This window comes from Scardinius erythrophthalmus (assembly GCF_964197995.2).
Source record: "Scardinius erythrophthalmus genome assembly, chromosome: 6".
Taxonomy (NCBI): domain Eukaryota; kingdom Metazoa; phylum Chordata; class Actinopteri; order Cypriniformes; family Leuciscidae; genus Scardinius; species Scardinius erythrophthalmus.
This window is the reverse complement of record NC_138226.1, coordinates 19,088,247-19,109,859: the sequence shown is the minus strand read 5'-3', so window position 1 is coordinate 19,109,859 and position 21,613 is coordinate 19,088,247. Positions and strand designations below refer to the sequence as shown.

General features: G+C 39.6%; 1 protein-coding gene across 2 annotated transcripts; it reads left to right on the top strand.

The window, feature by feature from the left end:
• The first annotated feature begins 182 nt into the window (after positions 1 to 182).
• efnb2a (ephrin-B2a) lies at positions 183 to 19,383 on the top strand. 2 transcript variants are annotated; one of them, XR_014030391.1, is made up of 6 exons: positions 183 to 1,045; positions 7,270 to 7,553; positions 13,305 to 13,397; positions 13,824 to 13,931; positions 15,081 to 18,172; positions 18,312 to 19,074. XR_014030391.1 is itself a non-coding variant. In XM_081369599.1 (5 exons), the coding sequence occupies exons 1-5, from the start codon at positions 933 to 935 to the stop codon at positions 15,482 to 15,484; spliced, it is 1,002 nt and encodes a 333-aa protein (XP_081225725.1). In that variant the 5' UTR covers positions 183 to 932; the 3' UTR covers positions 15,485 to 19,383. The 2 variants fall into 2 exon arrangements, 1 of the variants encoding a protein (XP_081225725.1); XM_081369599.1 differs by having other exon boundaries at positions 15,081 to 19,383.
• Positions 19,384 to 21,613: the final 2,230 nt, after the last annotated feature.

Below are 21,613 nucleotides of genomic sequence, written 5' to 3'. Positions count from 1 at the left end.
TGTCATTAATCCCTTCAAATCTGGGTTGGCGACCTGAAGTCCGATATATTCTCTCATTGCTCGACCAGTCGCCGGGCAACCGCTTGATTGACAGGCTTCTTTCCTCGACCAATGGGAGACTAGGTGGGAGGAGTCCGCGAAAAACTCGCTCTGACAAATATTCCGTGTTGTAGACGCTAGCTGTTACTTGCAGTACAGAATCGCGCAGAGAACGGAGCAGTCCCGCAATTCACGCGCACAGCATTTCAATCCGGACCTGCAGGGTTCGAGCCGCAGCTGTTCTCTGCTACTGTGCGGGTTCCACGGCGACCCATGAGAACTTTCATTTGACTTCATCCTTTCATTTTATTTTATTTTTATTTTCAACCATTAGTCATTCTTATTTTTATTTTATTTTTTGCTTCATCAAACAGGCTACAATTATTTCATTCTTGCCTTAATCATTTTGGGAACTCCGGTGGTTTTTCCCCTCGTTTGCCTGAACGGAATACCTCGTATTTGGAATTGGTACCTGCTTGGCTTGTTATCCACACTCCGGGGGGATTAACTTCCATGTCTCCACGGACATCCAGCACTACGGCGGCGACGACACGGGTCGCCTTCCTGTGAGGAATGTACGTGCTCCCCACGGCCGTTTGATCGGAGAGTGCTCCACTCAGTCGTATTTTTCACCGAATGAGAAACTGTCCACTGTCCACGGTGCTGCTCTATCTCATCTCGAGCAGGACTAATAGAGGAGTAGCTCTTCCCAACGGGATGGTTCACTTCTAACCGGGCTCAAATTCTGCATTTTTCTTTTTTAACTTTTCTCCTGGAGCGGGGAAATTGAGTTTGGATTGTCGCAAGCAGCACTCCACAAGACGCTTTCTTGCTTTTTTCGAATTAGAGATTCCCGCGGAAACGGAATTTGACCGTAACGGTCGTAACGGACCATGGGCGACTCTCTGTGGAGATATTACTTTGGAGTTTTATTCATCGCGTGCAAGGTGAACCTGTCCCGCGCGCTCATCCTGGACTCCATATACTGGAACACCACGAATACCAAGTAAGTGCGCGAGGCGGTAGAGCTCCGTCAGTCACATATAACCCTCTCACACTGCCTTAGAGCAACACTCTGAAAGTGGGGGATGTCTGTAAAAGAAAAAATACACTTAAAGGAGGATAAATGCCACCGTACGGCGTTAACGCGTTCATCCGTTACTGTAAAATGAAAATTAATAGCAGGTGATGTGGATCATCGAGCAGAGGGGAGTGATGCGTTGTTGTTTCCACTCACAGGGGTTTAGTAGCCTACATTAATATAAGAAAAAAAAGTCTTGTTTCACAGTTATTAATAGTTCCTGGTGCTAACTTGTAAATTTGAGGGAGAAAGGAAGAAATATAGGATATAACTGTTATATATATATTTGAATGGCCCCACAGGACCTCAGGTCATCATGAATTATTTCATGACACGAAATGATTTCGACAAAAATAATTAAAGGAAATCGTAGGAGTGGTATTTCATGTTTATAAAGACAAATATGAAACGGTCATTGTACAAATGTTGGTTACATTTCCAACTGAGGCATATTTTTTTTTATTGAACGGCGTAGGCCCAAAGTCCTTTAACGTTAACTTACCTCAGAAAATGTTTGTGTAATTCTCACCATCATAAGTTAATCCTATGATAGAAAATCAGGCATCCAAGCAGGGTTTTTTGTGTGTGCAAATGTTCCTTTTTCATTGTTTTCATGATTTGTCCTAGTCCTGGTTTAGGCTACTTTAATATGCCACCTTTGGTTTATTCTAGTTTTTAGGCGTGATGAATAAGCCTATCAAAGTAATTGTGTGTACAATTTTCTAAAAAGCTCTGATTCATCTCTGAATTAGGCTACCTATTTTTTTCTGAAATGTAAAAGTAGTCGCATTCAAAAGAGGCATGTTTTTTTTTTTTTTTTTTTTTTCTCTCTCAATGCCTGCTAAGTCAGTCGTGGAAATGTAAAGACGAGCACGCGCACAGCACATCGGCGCTGAATCATGCATTAAAACATCGAAACATCAAGTAACGCTGAAATCCGAAGGGGTCTCGAGCGCCGCGCGGGAGTCTCGAGCGCTTCTTGGAGAAACTCCACGCTCTTTTAATAATTCAGCTTTCGCTCGCGGCTCGTTTTTTTTTAAAATAGAAAAAGACTCCTCTCTTTTACCCCTGCATGTATGGGGCAAGGGGCAGGAAGGATAAACCGCATAACAGGTGCCCTGTGTTGATAATCACGGTCTTTATTACAAACGGTAATAGAGCGGCTGTCTTTAGTCCTCTGGCGGTGTCGCAAGTGTGCTTAAGTACGTTAATTAATAAGAGTGTAATTGATCTAAAAGGCTTTGCTCTGCACAGGATGAGCAGCGATTGCATTGTTGAGAGGATCTTCTTACGGATCCTATCTATCTATCTATCTATCTATCTATCTATCTATCTATCTATCTATCTATCTATCTATCTATCTATCTATCTATCTATCTATCTATAATACATGCAAACAGCCAGTTCCAATTATTGTTTTGTCTAAATGATCTTGAGAGAGAAAACGCGTTGGTATGGCTGCATGATGAAGGAATAGGCGACTGTTTGTTGCTGTATTTGTAGGAAACTCTGCCGTGAGGGGATGAAGAAGATGACGTGTTGCATTGAGAGATTCAATTTTGCTGAATGATTGGCCCACTCTACTTACTTTTACTTTACTTCTATACGACCTTCTTTTAGACTTATCTTTTTTTGTAAAATACTCTTTAGGGAACTTTAACAGTTAAAATTACTAATGTTTCAACCATATTTTTAATTGATGTGGATAAGTGATGGAAATGTCGTAAACATCTCAATAGTGAATATACATTTTTATAACTTGCAGTGTTTTAAAATATGTATATTTCACAAATTATTGCACTATGCCCTCTTGTAGAGTAAAATGTAATTAATTCAAAGATTAGTACAATATATATATATATATATATATATATAAAAAAAAACATTAATTAAGAACGTCATGGCAATTCTGTGGTAAAAAGTGTGTGAGTATTTTAGATTCCTGTTATAGAGCTAAGTAAGCTTGTTCATTACATTACACATTTGTGTTCAAACGTTTATGGGTGATTACATATCGAAATACCAAGTAATCCTACTTAGGATGTAATTATATTATGGAATAGTTTGTAATTTTAATTACAAAATTATTTCAATTCATTAAATTTGTATATTAACTTGACACTGAATGTGGTGTCTCCATCATGTTGTTATCTATTGTGACATCTTCTTTGATGTAGACCCCGAGTGACCATGAATTGACTACTAACGGCATGTCTCTCTATTGTATTTCACTGTAAATATGCAGGCCTCATTCTCCCAGGCAAGCTGGCGTTCCATGGAATTGCTCACTGCACACATTCCTGCCGTTCTGTTGGGATAGTTCGATGTATAGTTCTTTGTAGCGCAGGACTAAAGGGTGATGGCACTAATAGCAGTGTTAGCGTTGGCGGCTGTATTTTTACCACCAGACAAGATAAACAGCAAAACGGTCGGGCATGGCAGGAATCTTGTTACACTTTCTTTCTTTCTTTCTTTCTTTCTTTCTTTCTTTCTTTCTTTCTTTCTTTCTTTCTTTCTTTCTTTCTGCTTTCTTTCTTTCTTTTGGCAATAAAGTATTTCATGATATGAATTCATTTTTAATAATAGATGAACTAAGAACCTGACTCCCGTCTTCTATCGACTCCAATTTCATTTTAGAAACACGAATGCTCAATAAATGCTGATGATTAGAGTGAAATCCCATAGGTACTAAGTTTGTGAGTACCGAACAATGCTATGGGACATGCCTTCATCTAAAGTATCAATGATGCATAATGGGAGGAGTGTGCTTAAAATCCGAACTCTACTCCCTATGGCCTTCTGTACATAAGACAACCGTCACCAACTCCCACAATACTGAATCACTGAGCTGTTTTTTTCTTTCCTCCCTTTGCAAAAATGTGTGTCAATCTAGTGTGCACTGCTGTTTACCCCTCCACTACTTTACCTTGGATGTATCAGGCATGTAAAGACCCCCCTCTCCCTCTCTCTCTCTCTCCCTCTCTTTCTTGTTCCTTCTGGTAATCCATTTTGTCGGAGGTGGAGAAACAAAAGCAGTCTGCTCTACACGTTTTCAGTCAAAGGAGGTTCCCCCTTCTCTTCATTAGGAGATTACATCGCTTAGCAGGGTTCTGACGGGGGCACATCCATGGCTTCATACACATGCAGATACAGCATGAATGAACGAGGGGCGAGTGGGCAATGAATAATAACTACCCCTCCCCCCCTTCTGCGTTTAGGGGTGCAGGAACTTAATGATAGACTGCTGGCGAAAGGCTGTTATGATTTAGATGCTGAGTTAATAATTTTCCAAATGTGTCGTCATCATATTAGCGGATAGGTAGGATTGTTTCGCTGCTGGGAGAGAGAGAGGAGAAAAAGGAAAGGGAATGAGGGAAAAGTGCGACGTCTAGTAACGCAACAAAGAGAATAAAAGTTGATTATTAAAATGGCATTCATGTTGCTCTGAAATGTGAGAGGAGAGCGGACTGGGTCTTTCGGGATTACGGATTGAATGGATGAGAAAACCAGGAAAGAATGAAGGGATAGGGTGACAAAGGAATAAGGCGCCTGTCTGGTTGCTTTGCCTTCTCACCCGACGCAGGTCTCTGTTGCAAAGCATGATGGAGCGATTAAACCGCGAGATGTCTGTCGATTTCTTTTGTCCCCCACTTTCCATCAACGTCTTTCTATGCCCAATGAACCTCCATATTGGTCTGATGATTGAAAGTCAAACAGCTTATGTTCCCTCCGCCCATATGCGTCCGTCGCCCTGTGTTGTTTCAGATCTTTGGGTTAAAGCGCTGTGTTCCTATTGGGGCAGGATTAGGCTACTGCTGTCACTGTGTCACGGCTCGGCCCACACAGCTAGAGATTAACATGGGAAAAGAAAGAGAGAGAAAAGCTGATGGACAAAGATTCATATGTAAAAGCAGTATTTAAAGAAAGTGAGATTTATGAAAACATTGGTTTAAAAAAGTATTGAACATGTTTATCAGGAACATATGTGTTGGTTTTAGCAAATTAATCTGCATTTTGACCCCTAAGAAGTCCTTCAAAAAAAGGAAATAAAAAAACAGATGTCTTATCCTTTACTCTTTAACGCCTTTCAGCCGTCCATCCAGCCCACCTGTTTCTCAGCTTCAGTTTTATATTGTGTGTAAGTTGCCAGAGAAAGTCCTGAAAGTCTTATACTCATTAGCCGCTGTTAGTAAGTTATTTTATTTTCCTTTAATGCCTATAGCCAACTTTATTTAAATGGATTCATTTTGTAGTGCTTTTAGAAATGCTGCCAAAAATGAATATTTCTATCAGAGTTTGAGTAAATGAGTCAGTGGGAAGAAAAAAAAGAGAAAAGACAAAACAGATGCAAAAAACAGAGATATATGAGGGAAAAAATGTGGATCACAAATTAAATCACGTAGAAACATCCTCGAGTGGCACGACCATGTCTTCTTAGATGTACTGCACATGTCTTGACCGTTCGCTCTTACACACACGCACGCCTTTTTCCGACTTAATGGCTTCTCTGTGTGCAGCTGCAGTCTTGTTAACAGAATGAGCGGTCTGTGTTAAACGTGTGCAAACCCTTATTCTGTCATCCTTTTCTTTTTCACATTCACATGTCCCAGAATATTTATGACCACTGGGAGAATCACCAAGGCTAATGTTGGGGGGTTAAAGCGTGTCTTTTAGACAAGGATTAAAGCCATTTACAAACATGAGTGTGACCTCTGGCTTTATTTGTTCAACTACCCCCCACTTTTACAACCTGTTCCCTCAAAACTAAAACTAGAATGTTTTAGCAGCAGCCCCTGTAAAATACAGACAAGTAAAACACTCTTTTAATAACAGAATGTGTGTGTATGGGCTGCGGGGTGACCTTGTATACCCTGTGGTTTAGGATAATGACTGTGGACTGCAAGATGTCTATCGCATCTAGCATGCTGCATTTGGGCTAAATCTCTCCCTATTCACAGCTCAGTTGTCCTTGTTTGCCCATTAAATGCAATAAAATAGAAGTTAATAGAATTAGCATGTGGTATATATGAATGTGTCACTCTTTAAATGTTCTTTATTGGCATCGATTTGTTCTATGAAAGAACCATTAACATCCATGGACTGTTTCTTCAAAGGTTCTTCAGATTATTAAAATGTTCTTCATACTAAAAAAAAAAAAAAATCTTCACTGAACCCAAAATGGTTCTCCTATCATGGCATTCACTGTGAAAAGAGTTCTCTCTTTCCTTTTGGGAAACCAGTGCCGATTTGTGGTTTTATAGGTGTGTGTGTGTGTGTGTGTGTGTGTGTGTGTGTGTGTGTGTGTGTGTGTGTGTGTGTGTGTGTGTGTGTGTGTGTGTGTGTGTGTGTGTGTGTGTGTGTGTGTGTGTGTGTGTGTGTGTGAACTTTTGAGGTGTGAACATGTTTTACTTTGGGAATTTATGAGTCTCGCCCTATTCTTTTGAACGATCCCAAGGCAAATATTCAAACACACCACGAACATATGCAAGCAAACTGTTCTTGGCTTTTTAAATAAGCTAGCGTAGAGATAAGACATGAGCGAGATAGCAATCCAGTGTTCGGCTCCTGAGGATTTGCGTGGCTAGATCTGTCGTACAGATAGTCCTGACAGCTACCCCGTTGCCCGTCAAACACACGCACACAGTTTTCCCATCTACTCCTGCTTTAGTCCCTTGAGGCGGATGGCTGGGAGCGTCGCCTGATGCGAGCTGCTGCACTTTTTCCTCCTTATTTCTCATGACATCATTTTCTTTTCACAGCGCCGCTGTTTGAGCACTTGGCATCAGAGAGACTATTTACCTTTATTCTTAAGTGTGAGCCATGAGTCAACACCTTTGTCTCTTTCTAGCTGCTCCATTTTCTTTTCCGATTTCTCATAAAGGAACTTAAAAACACTCAAGCATGCAGTTTAAGATCGTCTCAGTCTCCTACGTTTTTATGATCCAGCAAGTTTTTCAGAACCTGTTTTATCCTTTATAGTCTCTGCTAAATAATTGATCACCCTTCTTTTAATTATTGATCAACACCATGCTTCATGATCCAGCGTATTTTTGATCCCGAGAACAGTGCGAATATGATTTATCATCTGTGGTGTGTCTCACTCTCTCTCTCTCTCTTTCTCTCTCTCTCTGTCTCTCTTTTTCTCAAAGGTTCGTGCCAGGACAGGGTCTGGTGCTGTATCCGCAGATCGGGGATAAGATGGACATAGTTTGTCCACGCGTGGAGGGTGGTTCAATGGAAGGAGTGGAGTATTATAAACTCTATATGGTTCCTCTGGAACAGCTAAAGTCCTGTCAGGTCACAAAGGCAGACACGCCTCTTCTCAACTGCGTCAAACCGGACCAGGACGTTAAATTCACCCTCAAATTCCAGGAGTTCAGTCCAAACCTCTGGGGCCTGGAGTTCTTCAGGGGGAAAGACTACTACATTATCTGTGAGTATGATGGCGGTTATATCTGTATTCTGTACACCACCGTTGCCGCACCGTTCTGGCCAGTTACATTTGCTTGGATTTGTTTATGTGGTTTTTAGTATCGGAAAATGTTGACATTGCGACGTGAACTACATTAGTTATGTTTTAGTGAGTCGTGGTACAAATAATGACACGTTTATATCACATTTACTAGTATTTGTTTACATGGTTGTTAGTTCCAGAGCTACAGAGATGCCAAGTTTCTGTTTGTGAGTGGCTTTTTACCATGAATGCGTACGTCCACAAATACAAATGTTTTCTCCTATTTGCCTTGTATCGTTTTGCATGTGGGTTGAATTTTCACATTTGCGAGAACAATAACTGCTCACCTGGCCACAACACACAAACTTCAGGCTCAAAGCAAGCTGTATAAACAGCGGGTGAGGTGGAAGAGGAGCACAGGGATCTAGCAAATGGAATAAGGCACACACACACACACACACACAAATAGAGACCGCTTTGATACACAGCGTCAAACACATTGCCCAGACCTGAGCCGCTCTCTCGCTCTCGCTCTCACTCTCTCACTCTCTCTCACAATGAGAGTTCACTTCCAGCATAAGGAGAAAATCCAATTTTGCAGTTCTGGGAAAATTTGCTCCTCCTTTACTTTGTTTTCTCTCAGTTTCTCTTAAGCGACTCTTGTGGAGAGAAAAGTGAAAAGGAGAAAAAGGAGGTGGAGAAAGAGAATTGAGTTAATTTTGCTGCATTGTAGATGATAATTGCCCCGGTGTACAGCTGGTGTGTGTGTGTGTGTGTGTGTGTGTGTGTGTGTGTGTGTGTGTGTGTGTGTGTGTGTGTGTGTGTGTGTGCGTGTGTGTGTGTGTGTGTGTGTGTGTGTGTGTGTGTGTGTGTGTGTGTGTGTGTGTGTGTGTGTGTGTGTGTGTGTGTGCGCGTGTGTTGTGAAGCGCAGAGACGTATGGCTGCTGTGTGTGGTTGGGGGGTTTATTCGATAAGTCATTAATTAAAAAGTTTAATCCTAATAGCTCAGTTTAATCACTCTGTCTTTATCAATTGGATCTGCTCAGAAACCAATCAGATGATTTCAGCCCCTTATAAATGTGTTCAGCAAGCCAAACATCTGTCTGTCTGTCTCTCTCTCTCTGTGTGTGTGTGTGTGTGTGTGTGTGTGTGTGTGTGTGTGTGTGTGTGTGTGTGTGTGTGTGTGTGTGTGTGTGTACATTGGTATTAAAATATTAATATTAATCATTAATGTATTTTTTTTTATAAAAACATGCTGTTCTTTTTAACTTTCTATTCATCAAATCCTGAAATGTATCATGGTTTTAAAAACAAAAATTTTCCACATTGATAATAATAAGAAATGTTTCTTGAGTGCCAAATCAGCGTATTATAGATGATTTCTGAAGGATCATGTGACACTGAAGACTGGAGTAATGATGCTGACAATTCAGCTTTGCCATCACAGGAATAAATTAGCCTACATTTTAAAATACATTAAAATAGAATGGTTATGTTAATTTAAATTATAATCATGTTCCACATTGTAACTATTTTTACTGCATTTTTTTTTATCAAATAAATGAAGTCTTGGTGAGATTAAGAGACTTTTAATAAAAATCTGTACACTTTAAAATAAGGTTTCATTAGTTAACATTAGTTAACTAATTTGAACAATACTTCTACAGCATTTATTGATTTTAGTTAAAGTTAATTTCAACATTTACTAATACATTATTAAAACCAAATTTGTATTTGTAGTTAATGCACTGTGAACTAACATGAACTAACAATGAATGACTGTATTTTTATTAACTAACTGTAACACTTTATTTTACAGTGTCATTTTTACGTTACATGTAGTTACTGTAGTAATAGCCTAACTATAAATTATGCATAATCACATGCAACTAACCCTAAACCAAACCTTAATCCTAACACTATAGTATATGTAGCTAGTTACTTAATATAACTCAGTACTTAAATGTATAATTACAGTGTAACAAAGACACCGTAAAATAAAGTGTAACCTAACTAACATTAACAAAGATGAATAAATACCATAACAAATGTATTGCTCATTGTTAGTTTATGTTAGTTAATAAATTAACTAATGTTTATAAATGGGACCCTATTGTAAAGTGTAACCAAACATTCTTCTACATCTTGACTGATGTGTATATAAACACACTTTTGCTGGTTCAAAATATGTACATGATTAAAAACATGCAGTCGGTCAGCTGGCATAAAACTCACCCACACTGACCCCAGGTCATCGTACATTTGTGTACTGCTTTACCCTGGTGTGTGTTTGTGTGTGCTGACCAAACTTTAAAATGGCTCTTCTATTGTTCATATGCAGTCTGATGCTGATGACTCTGATATGATTGTGTGTGAGTGTGTGAACATGAGCTTGATGTGATCTGGTCTGACAGATTGCCCTCGAGCTGGGAGCAAGAAGAGAGATACATGATCTAAATATGGCGAGAGAGAGAGAGAGAGAGCAGGAATGTTTCATTAAAAAAAAGATCTGCAGAAAGATGTGATAACTGAATGCAGAGACAAACTACATCTATATAAATCATAAAGGTGCACTCAGTAATTTTGTCCCTAAATAACAGAATAATAGTTCATTAGTAATGGAGGTTTCGTCTGCAGTTTTAATTACTGTTTCATCCGTTTCAATTATAGGACAGAGTCTGTGAGTGGTTATTCTTGAAATCCATCTATTGTGCCAATCTAATACAACAGTAAGAAAGTTTAACGTGTCCTGCGATTGGCAGAAACACTCGGCACGGCAGGTATTTGAGTTGCAGGCTAAGGGCCAGGAACAGAGAGAAAGAATTCCATCTTCTCTGAATTTGTTTTCAGACTTCCCCATACTGAACGATGCCCCTTAGCAGCTAGTTATGTAACATTGCCTGAGGGAGACACCACCGATGATGAGCATTTATTAGTGATGGGTGTTAAGTGATTTATAATATTAAATAATATATTGAGTTCAAATTATTTTCCATTGTATTCTATTTTTAACCTACATTTTCCCCTTTTTGTTTCATGTTTTATTCTTATGTACTTCATTGTTGTCATTTCTGTACTTTATACGCTTTGGCAATATTATAAACGTTAACAATCATACCAATAAAGCATTATTGACTTTGAGAGAGTGAGACACAAAGCTGGAGACATGTTGTTTGGCTTTGTTCAAAGGCAGTGAGGGCTTTTCGAGGTGCCATGCCACATCTTATTAGCGTAGATGTGCAATGTTTGTGTGTGTGTATTGTTGTGTGTCAGCTCTCATTACTGGCCTGAGTGCTGTTCACCATTCTGTGACCCTGACGCCATGTTGATCAGGTCAAACTCCGCTACAACAGCTTCAGCTCATCACAAATCACAATCAGATTTGAGTAGCTGTATTGCTAAAGCATTACACAAAATAAAAATAAATTAAAACAATTATATGTTTGATACTACGCAAATACGCATTTAATGCCTATTGCACAGTGTCTGTTTCTGGTCCTGTCCCACTGGTTGCCCTTTTGTCATGTCAGGACTTTACATACCTCACAGCCTGTTTGAGCTTGATAGGGTTTCACCAAGCAGGTTTGAGTGTCAGTATCGGGTTTATTTGTGTCTACCTTCAGCACACAGACACATTTATCTAGTTGGAGACATAACCTAGTCTCCACTAAGTCGTTTTGGTCACACTTTAGTTTAGGGTCCAAGTCGCACTATGAACTAACCATTAACTACGGCTTTTGCCTCAATAAACTACTAATTCCTGCTTATTATTAGTTAGTAAGGTAGTTGTTACGTTTAGGTATTGGGTAGGATTAAGGGATGTAGAATATGGTCATGCAGAATAAGGCATTAATATGGGCTTTAAGAACTAATAAACAGCCAATATCCTAGTAATATGCATGATAATAAGCAACTAGTTCATATTGAGAATTGGACCCTAAACTAAAGTTTTACTGTTGTTTTTATATTGGACTATATACTGCAGACGAACCCAAACCCAAATCCTACTGCTAAAATAAAACCATTTCAGCTTTAGAATACAATTAATTTATTAACAGATTTTATTTATGAATCTTTTTTTTTTTTCAACTGAGGATGCCCTCAAAAGGAGGTTTTTGTCATCGAACACTTTTCATTGACCTCTATTGTTTTTTGACTGCTCTAAATTTGTTCAGTCTTTTTTTTTTTTCAATTAAATTATTAAGCTATTTATTAAACCTGTTTTCCTAGTTTAAGTTAAACTGAAATTAGACATGTTTTTTATGAGAGCTTCGTAGGACAATATGCGCCTGTGAAAGTGGCCTCTTTTGGTTAAAACTCACCTATGAAGACATTTTTCCAACTTTTCAAACAGTCACTGAAACTAAAACTAAATGACATGTGACGGTGAATATACTGTTGACCTGGAATGTGAGATCATCATGTGGTTATTGTTTAGTGATGTGTTTGCATGCGTGTGTGTAGGCTCATTTGCCAGATTTATGAAATGAACACACTGAAAGGAACGCAAGCTTTTAAGGAGCTTTACATGTAATGAGCTTGTGTTCTTCTCAACACTAAAAAGCCATAGGTCAAAGAACTAACAGAGAGAGATGGTGTCATGCTGCAGTCCTTACAAACAGACAAAGAAGAAGTAGAATCAGAGAACAGAAAGATCTGTCACATGGCGCACATATAAACTCACTTGCACTCCATACGCTTCATCAAAGTGGCAGCATTGGGGGGAAAAAGTGATGATGGGGGGACAGGCGCCTCATAGACTCCAACATCACCGCCCTCCCCTGTCTCACCCTCTCTCTTTTTCTCTGAATGCAGGCCACATTGTTCTGGACGCTGACCAGACATTAAGCCCTTGGCAGCTCGTTAGCTCTGTGTTACTGACCCAATAGACCGCAAGCCTGCTGGGCGCGGACACACACAACACACACACACATGGCATAGCTGCATTGTTCGGTTAAAAGCCCACATGGGACACGTGGGACCAGTGGCCAGAATACTGCTCTTTATTTCAATTCTGCTTATTTTAATTGTGAAATTAAATTTGTTGCATGTAGTACATCAGATTGCATGCAGAAAACTAGTTTTCATCACTTTGTTTTTAAGGCCAGTCCAACATCTGCTTAAAAAAAATGGAGGACTGTTTTTGTTTTATTATTATTTAATCTATTTTGTTCTCACTCACTTGTTTCTTGACAAACATCTGCTGTGGCTGAAGCGTTACGCGGTCTTAAACACACTCCAAACCTCACATTCATTAATAGCACTCTCTCTCCATGCCTTATTCGCTAAATTATTAACAACCGCTCCTGGTGCTAGAGGCCTTTGCCTCGCTGGTGAACAAAATCAGCTTTTTATTATTCCTTTAATCCTTCTTATTTCCTATTGAATTGTTAAAGAGCAATGCCGCACTTTCAGCGGGGGCCCTGACCATTTCATCTTTCACCATCAAAACAAACACAATTTTGCCCTGTACTTAAACTTCTAATTCAAAAATGGCACAGATAGGGCTGCTAAAAGTTTAGATTCATGATTTATGAAGGTTCTGCACAGAGACTTAACTGTTTTATAAAGCTGCATGAATATTCATTAGTTATGTTAATGTTGCTGGTACATCATGTAGATAGCTTGTACCATCTTTGATCAATCTCAGTATATTTGCAACTTTGCATATATAATAGCAACGCATGTTGATAGTATGTTGCTAAAGCTGTTTTTGTCGTCATCTCTCAGCTACATCTAATGGAACGATGGAAGGGCTGGATAATCAGGAAGGAGGGGTGTGTAAAACCAAGTCGATGAAAATCATCATGAAGGTTGGACAAAGTGAGTAATCTTTCCATTGCCCTGTGTTTGTGGGTGTCTAATAACTGTTTTACTGTGGGCACGAGGGTGTAAAACAATAGCAAAGCCCTTTGAACCTGCTGCAGACCTTGCACTGTAATTAATGACAGTGTTAATGAATTCATAAATAACCTCATCAGTGACATCCGTAGTAATTACCATAGGCCACACCCAATAACACAAGCAACTGAATTTCTCGCCTTCTCACAAAAATACAGACACATGCTGAAGTTAACTAGATTAATCTTGGCTGCTTGTTTTTTAATCACACACACACACTCTCATGGCCGCTATCAGTCACACATGCGCACTTTTATTACGCTGAGCAGTGTGAAAGTAATAGCTCTCCACATGAAAATGCATACATATATCAGAGTGATGAATGTGTTTCTTATCTATGTTTTGCAGACCCCTCCGATCCCATTTCCCCCAAAGAATACCCCACCAGTTACCCTCCCAAACACCCCGACACAGGGGGCAAGGACACCAAATCGAATGAAGTACTTGACAAGCAAGGTACGTCACACACTTTATCACCTCAGACACCTGTAAGGGGATGCTCACTTATTCATCATTCTCTCTGCTTTTTCATCCCTTTTTTGCTGAGCAAGTGCCAGCCCTCTGTCACAACGGCATGCACACTGATTCGTTCTCATAAAATCCTTCTGACAAGCAAATCGTTAATGTGACAGAACAAGATGGACGTTCTGGAACACATTCATTTGTAGAATTCAGCTTCTTTCCCTCCACTTAGAAGCATATGGACATCAAAGTCATTTGCGTGGAGTGTCTTAGGCTGTTTTACAAGTGGATTATTTACCTGAGTGTTAGCAGCTCATCTGTTCAGCCAGCCTCAGGCCGCCCCAGACAAACTCACTGGAGACCAAAGCCGTGCGAGGTCACTCTGTCCACTGCTTTCCATGGACACAGAGTGTTTTGGAGTTCAAAATGTCTTTCTGAAAACTGACGACTTCCACAATTACATAACTAATTTATTTAAGCTATTTAGATAAAGGCAGTTCTTAATAAAAATGAAATGATTTCTTTTCTATACTGCACTTACGCGTCTACTCAAGCTTTGTACTGTGGTTTCTTCTCAAAATTTGTTTTCACGGCACTGCTAATACCGTCGGCTCTTTTATGATCAATCGCTTGTGTTTTCGCTCCTTTGGAAGTTGCTTTGGATTAAAGCATCTAAAAAATAAATACATGTTAATTTATTTCACCATACATAAAAGACATTTTATTTTGTGTCAAGGCATCTTTTTAATTGCTTATGAGTGTGCCACTTCCTCTCTTGTCTAAAGTCCCATTCACACCAAGAACGATAATTATGCAAATAACTATAAAGATAACTATATTTGCGTCCACACCAACCGACATAACATTCTGTTTATTATAAGCGTGTGCTGCAGTTATGTCGCCTGCCACTTTAAAAGCTCAAGCTTTTTAAAGTCGGGTGGATTCTGATTGGCTATCAATGTGCTGGAAAAAAATTGTTCTAGAAAATCGTTCTTCTTTAATGTTATCATTATAGGACTTCCCTTTTCTCAGAATTAGAATGATTATTAAAAATGTATTGTTATCGTCCTTGGTGTGAACGACCCTTAATACTAGTTGCTCATTGCTTTTTTGCTAAGTTTACATTGTTATTTTCCCTCTTAGATGCATCTCATCATGGAGAAGACAAGGGAGATGGAAATAAATCGTCATCAGTCATCGGCTCAGAGGTCGCCCTGTTCGCCTGCATTGCTTCAGCCAGCGTCATCGTCATCATCATAATTATCATGCTGGTTTTCCTCCTGCTGAAGTATCGACGACGCCATCGCAAACACTCACCTCAGCATGCCACCACGCTGTCGCTCAGCACGCTAGCCACGCCCAAGAGGGGCGGTGGCAGCGGCAACAACAACGGCTCGGAGCCGAGCGACATCATCATCCCACTGCGGACTGCTGACAGCGTCTTCTGCCCACATTACGAGAAAGTCAGCGGCGATTACGGGCACCCAGTTTACATCGTACAGGAAATGCCGCCACAGAGCCCAGCGAATATCTATTATAAAGTGTGAAACCGGACGCGCTTCTTTTGGACGTTTTAACTCTAACCCCTCACATGCCCCTCGATGAACCCCCTGTAGGCAGCATCGATGCCCAAGCTCACCCTCGTCCTGCCCCCTCTTATTTTTTGTGTTTCTTGTTTATTTTAAAATAATCCTGATTATTACTCTCGGTATAGATGTTGCTGATGGTGGAGTGACGCTCCTGATTCGCTGCTCTTGCACCTGCAAGAATGAAACAAACAAATCGAAAATGACAAAATGGAAAACGGACACCCTTTCGGGGGATTGATATGCACTATTTTGGATATAGTGTGTGTACGAGGGAGCGTGTGTGAATCAGACGAGCTGGGAGAGTGGGGTTGAGGGGGTGGGCGTGAAAAGAGAGGTCAGGAAAATGATTCTTCTCTTTTGTCTACTACATCATCTCCCTTAAAGACACAACACATGGAGATGGACAAGAGAAGTGACATGTCAGTATCACACAGCAAGAAATAAGAACTCGAGCTGTATGTTTAGCTTGGCCGATTGGCTGATCCGTCGCAAAACAGGAAGTGAATGCAGCCCATTGGTCACAGCTACAAAAGTGGATTTAACGAGGAAGCAGGAAGCTCTCCGGAGCGTACTGTTGGACATTTGAATGGACACCATCTGTTTTTGCACGTTCACTCGTACTGTTTTCATTTACGTTAGCTCTCCTCATTTACTCACCTCTACAAAATGACTCACAATGTTTACTTGAAGTCTTTTGTATGGTCATGCATCGTACTTGCATTTCTTTCTGTCATTCCCAGTGAAGTCCACTTGCAGATTCATTTGGTAGAAGACTAATTGGTATCGTCATAGAGATCCTTTTGTGCTGGTTTATGTGCCGTTTAGTAGCGTGGAAGACACATACACATTTCATTTTGTAAACGTCTGCTGCCTGGGCTGGAAGAACGAGAGAGATAGAGAGGGAAGGAATGAGTGAACGTCAATATTTGGTACAGTTGCTGACTGTCCTGTTGCCTGCTGGGAAGGTGGAGGACCCACATGAACACTTTAGCAGCACTTTGAAAGCCTCATCACCTTACCCACATGCAGTACAAACACATTCAAACAGAGAGATCGCAGGGAGCGACTCCCTCAAGGCTTATTGGCAAAAATCTGTCATTTTTGACACAAAATGGCCGCCTTCCCCAGGCATGTGGCTGCAAATGTTCCTGTTTTTCTAGTATTTCTGCCATCACAAACACTCTCGCTCACCAGTGGCCAGTGCAGGCCGTGGAAAAACGTGGAACTGCTGCTCTACTTTTTTGCTCAAAAGCACAGGGACATCAAATTGCATCATAATTATTTCGTTTTAAATGAAACAAAAGATTTAATTAGCCTTTCTTTATGGATTTGTTTAGCTGTAGATGAAAACGGTTGGAAAAAGTTCACATAGAACTTATTTATGATAGCATACAGACAGGTCGGCTTGAAAATGAATAATTTATGGCGAATCTGCACATTATGCAAGCTTCGAGTTATCCTTTTCGTTAACAGATATTTCTCCATCTCAATTGTGTCGTTTTTCCATCGATCCATACACGAATAGCTGCCTTTTCACCACAAACACACACATACCCGCACAAAAAGCACATGCGCTCATGGCCAGGGTAGGGGCGGCTTTAGAGGGAGCCCTCAGGGAAAACAGCATGTTGGATTTTAAAATAGCCGAAAGGAATGAGAGAGAAGGGCCAGAAACGGACCAAAGGAAGGGCATGTCTGACAGAGTTCTGACTGAACCAACTTCTCCGGCCTGCCTGTCTCAGTTGATGAAGCTCAGATGTGCTCTGGGTTGAAATTAGGCCCCTTAATCTGGAAGGAAAGCAGTAGACGTGGGTTAGCAAGCATACCAGATGAGAACGAGCACAGGCTAAATGTAGTAAATTGCATGAAATGGGATCTTTCAGGCTCAAATTGTGGGAGGTTTCTGGAGGGGAAAAGACACATTATAATCGATGGAGGTCACAAGTGGATTTAGCGTGCGTTTTAGAGAGGAAGTCACCGAGCAGAGGCCAGCGTATCCCATAACCCGCAGCTCCCAGTGGATTTCAGAACTCCTTGCGTGTGTGTGTTGTCATTTGTGCGAACCGCTTCGTGAGCAATGCCGCAGTTATCTTCATTTGTTTCTTACATTGAAATTGAAGTAATTCACCAAAGGTGGACTTTGAGATTTGAAAATGTCCACAGTCGCACATTAACTGTTCATCCATTTTGTTTTCACTTGTTCATGGAGGTTCTTGAATCTCACCGAGAAGCCAAGCCTTGTGTGATCGGAGCTTTGTGCCTCTGTAAGAGGCCACGAAATCTGCAAATATGCAATTTTTATTTATTTTTATAACAATTGAGAAAAAAAGATGATATACGTTCACCTATGGAAAGTGTTCTTAACCACTGAAAATTAAATGAAACAATACAGCATCAGAAAACACTACAACCCCGGTGTGTTATTATTATTACTATTACTTGTTTTTTTTTTTTACTTTGTGCTGTAGGTTCGAGGTAAACTGTGAAACATGAACACTTACACACACACACACACACACACACACACATACATATTGAAGACTGAGCAGTTGTTTTAAACTAAAGAAGACAAACATACTACAAAAACTACAAACATGTCTCTGTTCGGTTGCTGTCCCACATGGGCTAAATATGACAATCTCCTTAGTTTCTTTGAATCCGAAGACACTGTCCCGGCAAGCTGGTTGCAAACGTTCCTGTAACATTTTAGGAGTGGTAGGACATATCTAGTAGCGTAAGATGTTGCACCGATGTCGACGGAAGGTTTGTGAAACGCTGGGAGAAGTGTCTTCGGCCCACTGTAAAATGCCTTGCTTGTATGGTCACCCTGAGTTCACAAGACTCTAGTCTTTGCACCGTACATCTGTAGGTAAGAGGCTGTAAATACGTTATTGTTTGTATTGTATATGGATCCCCGGTTGTTACAATAGCCTTATTCTCACATTTCTAGCAAATAAAAAAAGTTAAGAAAAAAAAAAACATGAATCACTTCAGTTAAAAGAGAGCATACTAATTTTTTTGGTAAATAACTTGTGTAAATATTGACGACGAACCCAATAAATCGTTTTTTATAAACTCTTAAGTAAGATGTTTTTGTATAGAATTGGAATTTTTTGCTATGTATTTTAGCTAGCACTCGTCAGACCCCTCCCACTCAACCCTTTTGCACTGTTCCTATGGTGATCTGGTTTAAAAATGAAAATGAGATAGAGAATTGCCAAACTGACTGCTTGCTGCATATTTGTGCCATACGTGTGTACCATAGATATTTATTTAATTAGTTCTTTTTTTTTCTTTTTTTTTTTTTCTGTTGGATTCTTCTACCCAGTTTGTAAACAAGCTCAGTATTATCATTTGAGTTTTTCCCTGGACTTCTCAGTTCCCTGTTATCTTTCTGTTGCTATCGTTTCCTGATGGCCCATCCTTCTCTCGCAGTAAGATCTGGTCAGGACGTGCAACCTTATAAAAGTCATAGAAATGAAATGGCACACATTCCACCAGTCTGTTACAAACTGAAAATGTTTTTCAATAAAATGTTTTTCCTATGGAATTTTCAGTTCTCTTTTATGTTTATTCAATGGGGTTTGATTTCAATTCGATTTTTCACCATCTCTTTGTCTGACATCCATGAATGAAAACCTGCCCGGACACATTTGAGGTTTGTTCACAAGCTGTTAACAATATTGTGGTGCAACATTTGATCATTCTCCTCAACCATGAACATATTTAATATACAAGTTCAGAGGGCTTCATAATCTTCTCAAGAAATAATATCAGTTTACGGCTGAGTATCGACTTGATTTCGATTTATTTGGGCATATTTTAGTTGTGTATATGTGGGACATTATAAAATGATGAACCCATGAACATTTCAGTTATAAACTTTAGATTTTGTTTATTAAAACAATTGGCTTTGAATTAAAACACACTGGTTAAGCTATATATTTTCATTAGCTAAAAAGTCACGTGTTCATGAATCGGATGACACTGACTATGTTTTTGGTTCACAAAAAAAAAAAAACGGTTCAAAAGAGTTTGTGAATCAGACCACACCGAATAAGCTGTATACTTTTAATTCAAGTGTTTATGAATCGGACTACACTTGCGCAGTGTGTTTTTGAATAAATAAAACTGTTCAAAAGAGTTAATGAATCGAACCACATTGGTTAAGCTGTATATTTCTAATTCACTAAAAAGGATCAGACCATGAATCGGACTACATTGGCACTCACTAAAAAAAAAAGCTGTGTATATTTATAATTCACTAAAAATGATCGGATCATGAATCGTGCATTTATGAATCGGACCACATTGGCACTCACTAAAAAAAGAGTCATTTGTTCAGGAATCAGAACACACTAGTTAAACTGTATAAACTGTTCAAAAGAGTCATTTGTTCAGGAATCAGAACACACTAGTTAAGCTGTATAAACTGTTCAAAAGAGTTCATGATTCGAACCTCATTGGTTAAGCTGTGTATATTTATAATTCACTAAAAATGATCGGATCATGAATCGTGTGTTTATAAATCGGACCACATTGGCACTCACTAAAAAAAGAGTCATTTGTTCAGGAATCGGAACACACTGGTTAAGCTGTATTTTGATTCACAAGTCGTGTGTTCATGAATCGGATGAAGCGGGATGTTACTGATTCACTAAACCAGTTCATTTGTTCATAAATCAGACTGAGCTCGTCACACAGCCAGTTATTGTGCACAGTACATGCCATTTTTGTGTAATCACATTCAACTGGGACTTCCAACTTGGGTCAAATATAACTTTTGCCTTAGGGTTTTAGATTCAGCATTGCGCCACCATTCAAAACAGTACAGGAAACACTCGCAAATAGTAAAGTATCTTCAAATGAAGATCATGATTAATCAATATTTTTACCCAGCCCTAATTATTGTAGTTTTTAGTGGCAGCTGTCAAATGTCAACGCCTAGAGGAAGAGTGTTACGCACATGAATTTTTCCATGTCTTTTGTTGCCATTATTTAAGGCAAAGTTCATGTGTAGCCTACCATCTGCGTGCTTTAGCACTTGAGAGGAAACAAAAGAGGAAGTGAGGAATTATACTGAGTGTGTTCCTTCTCTCTCTTCAAGTTTATCTGAAGATCATCGCTCAGGCTGTACAAACATTCGCTTCTTTGACTGCACGCTGAGTTTTGTCATCCTGTGCTCTTTCTTGTTTTTCCATGGTGTGAAGCAGTGGAGTATCTACATGGTGGTCTCCCTAGAGCACTTCCTTCCAGCACTCTGGAGAGCTTCTTCATCTCTCTTCTGTCTCTTTACACATTCTTCCATATCGTTTTCCCCTTTTGAAGTGAAAAATGAATCAAAGAGGTCTTTATAAAAGGTTTTCTTACTTTTGCGAAGAATAAAGGAGCATTTTAAAGAGGTCATGAGTTTCAAGGTTCATAAATAGTCCCTCAAATTAATGACTAAGCTTCTTGTGTGTCGCACAAACAAGATGAAACATGATTAAACCTCATCTTGATCTAGGGGGAACAACTGTATAGTTCCAACTGTTCCTGTTGAACCACATGTTGCACATTCTATTCATTTAGCATACCTCTGATTATACTGTATATGCCTAAATTAATTTTGAGAGCTTGAAGTCCCTGGAGATCCACTCGAAAATAATCTGTGCCGAATGCACAGGAGCGCATTCATATCGCAGTTGAACTCTTTGTTCCGGTGGGGAAAAATACTGAGAGAAGGATAATAATGTTATTGTTTCAAAACGTTGATTCTTTCTTTGTATATGATTAACACTAGAGACCTTCTCTCTGGGATTTGCCATTCAAGGAGTGTCTAGTTCTCTTATCACTGGATGTGTTGATAGTTCAGGACTATCAATGAAAGGCCCAGGATGGATGTGAATTGGGAAACAATGATCGTATTGTCTCAGAGAGGACCAGAGATGCATCACAGTCAGCTTTTCTGACACCAAATTTTTTTTTTGTAATATCATCCGAATATGCTGTATGATTCAAGTAGAAGGCCTGTCCATACACGTGTGGCTCATGACAAAACCATTTGTCAGTGTTTACACTAAACACATGTAGACAATGTCAAAACTC

Coding starts and splice junctions, on each gene's coding strand:
- efnb2a (XM_081369599.1), top strand. CDS start 933: ATGGGCGACTCTCTGTGGAGATATTACTTTGGAGTTTTATTCATCGCG. Junction 1,046..7,269: donor TGGAACACCACGAATACCAA/GTAAGTGCGCGA, acceptor TTTTTCTCAAAG/GTTCGTGCCAGGACAGGGTC. Junction 13,932..15,080: donor TGAAGTACTTGACAAGCAAG/GTACGTCACACA, acceptor TTTCCCTCTTAG/ATGCATCTCATCATGGAGAA.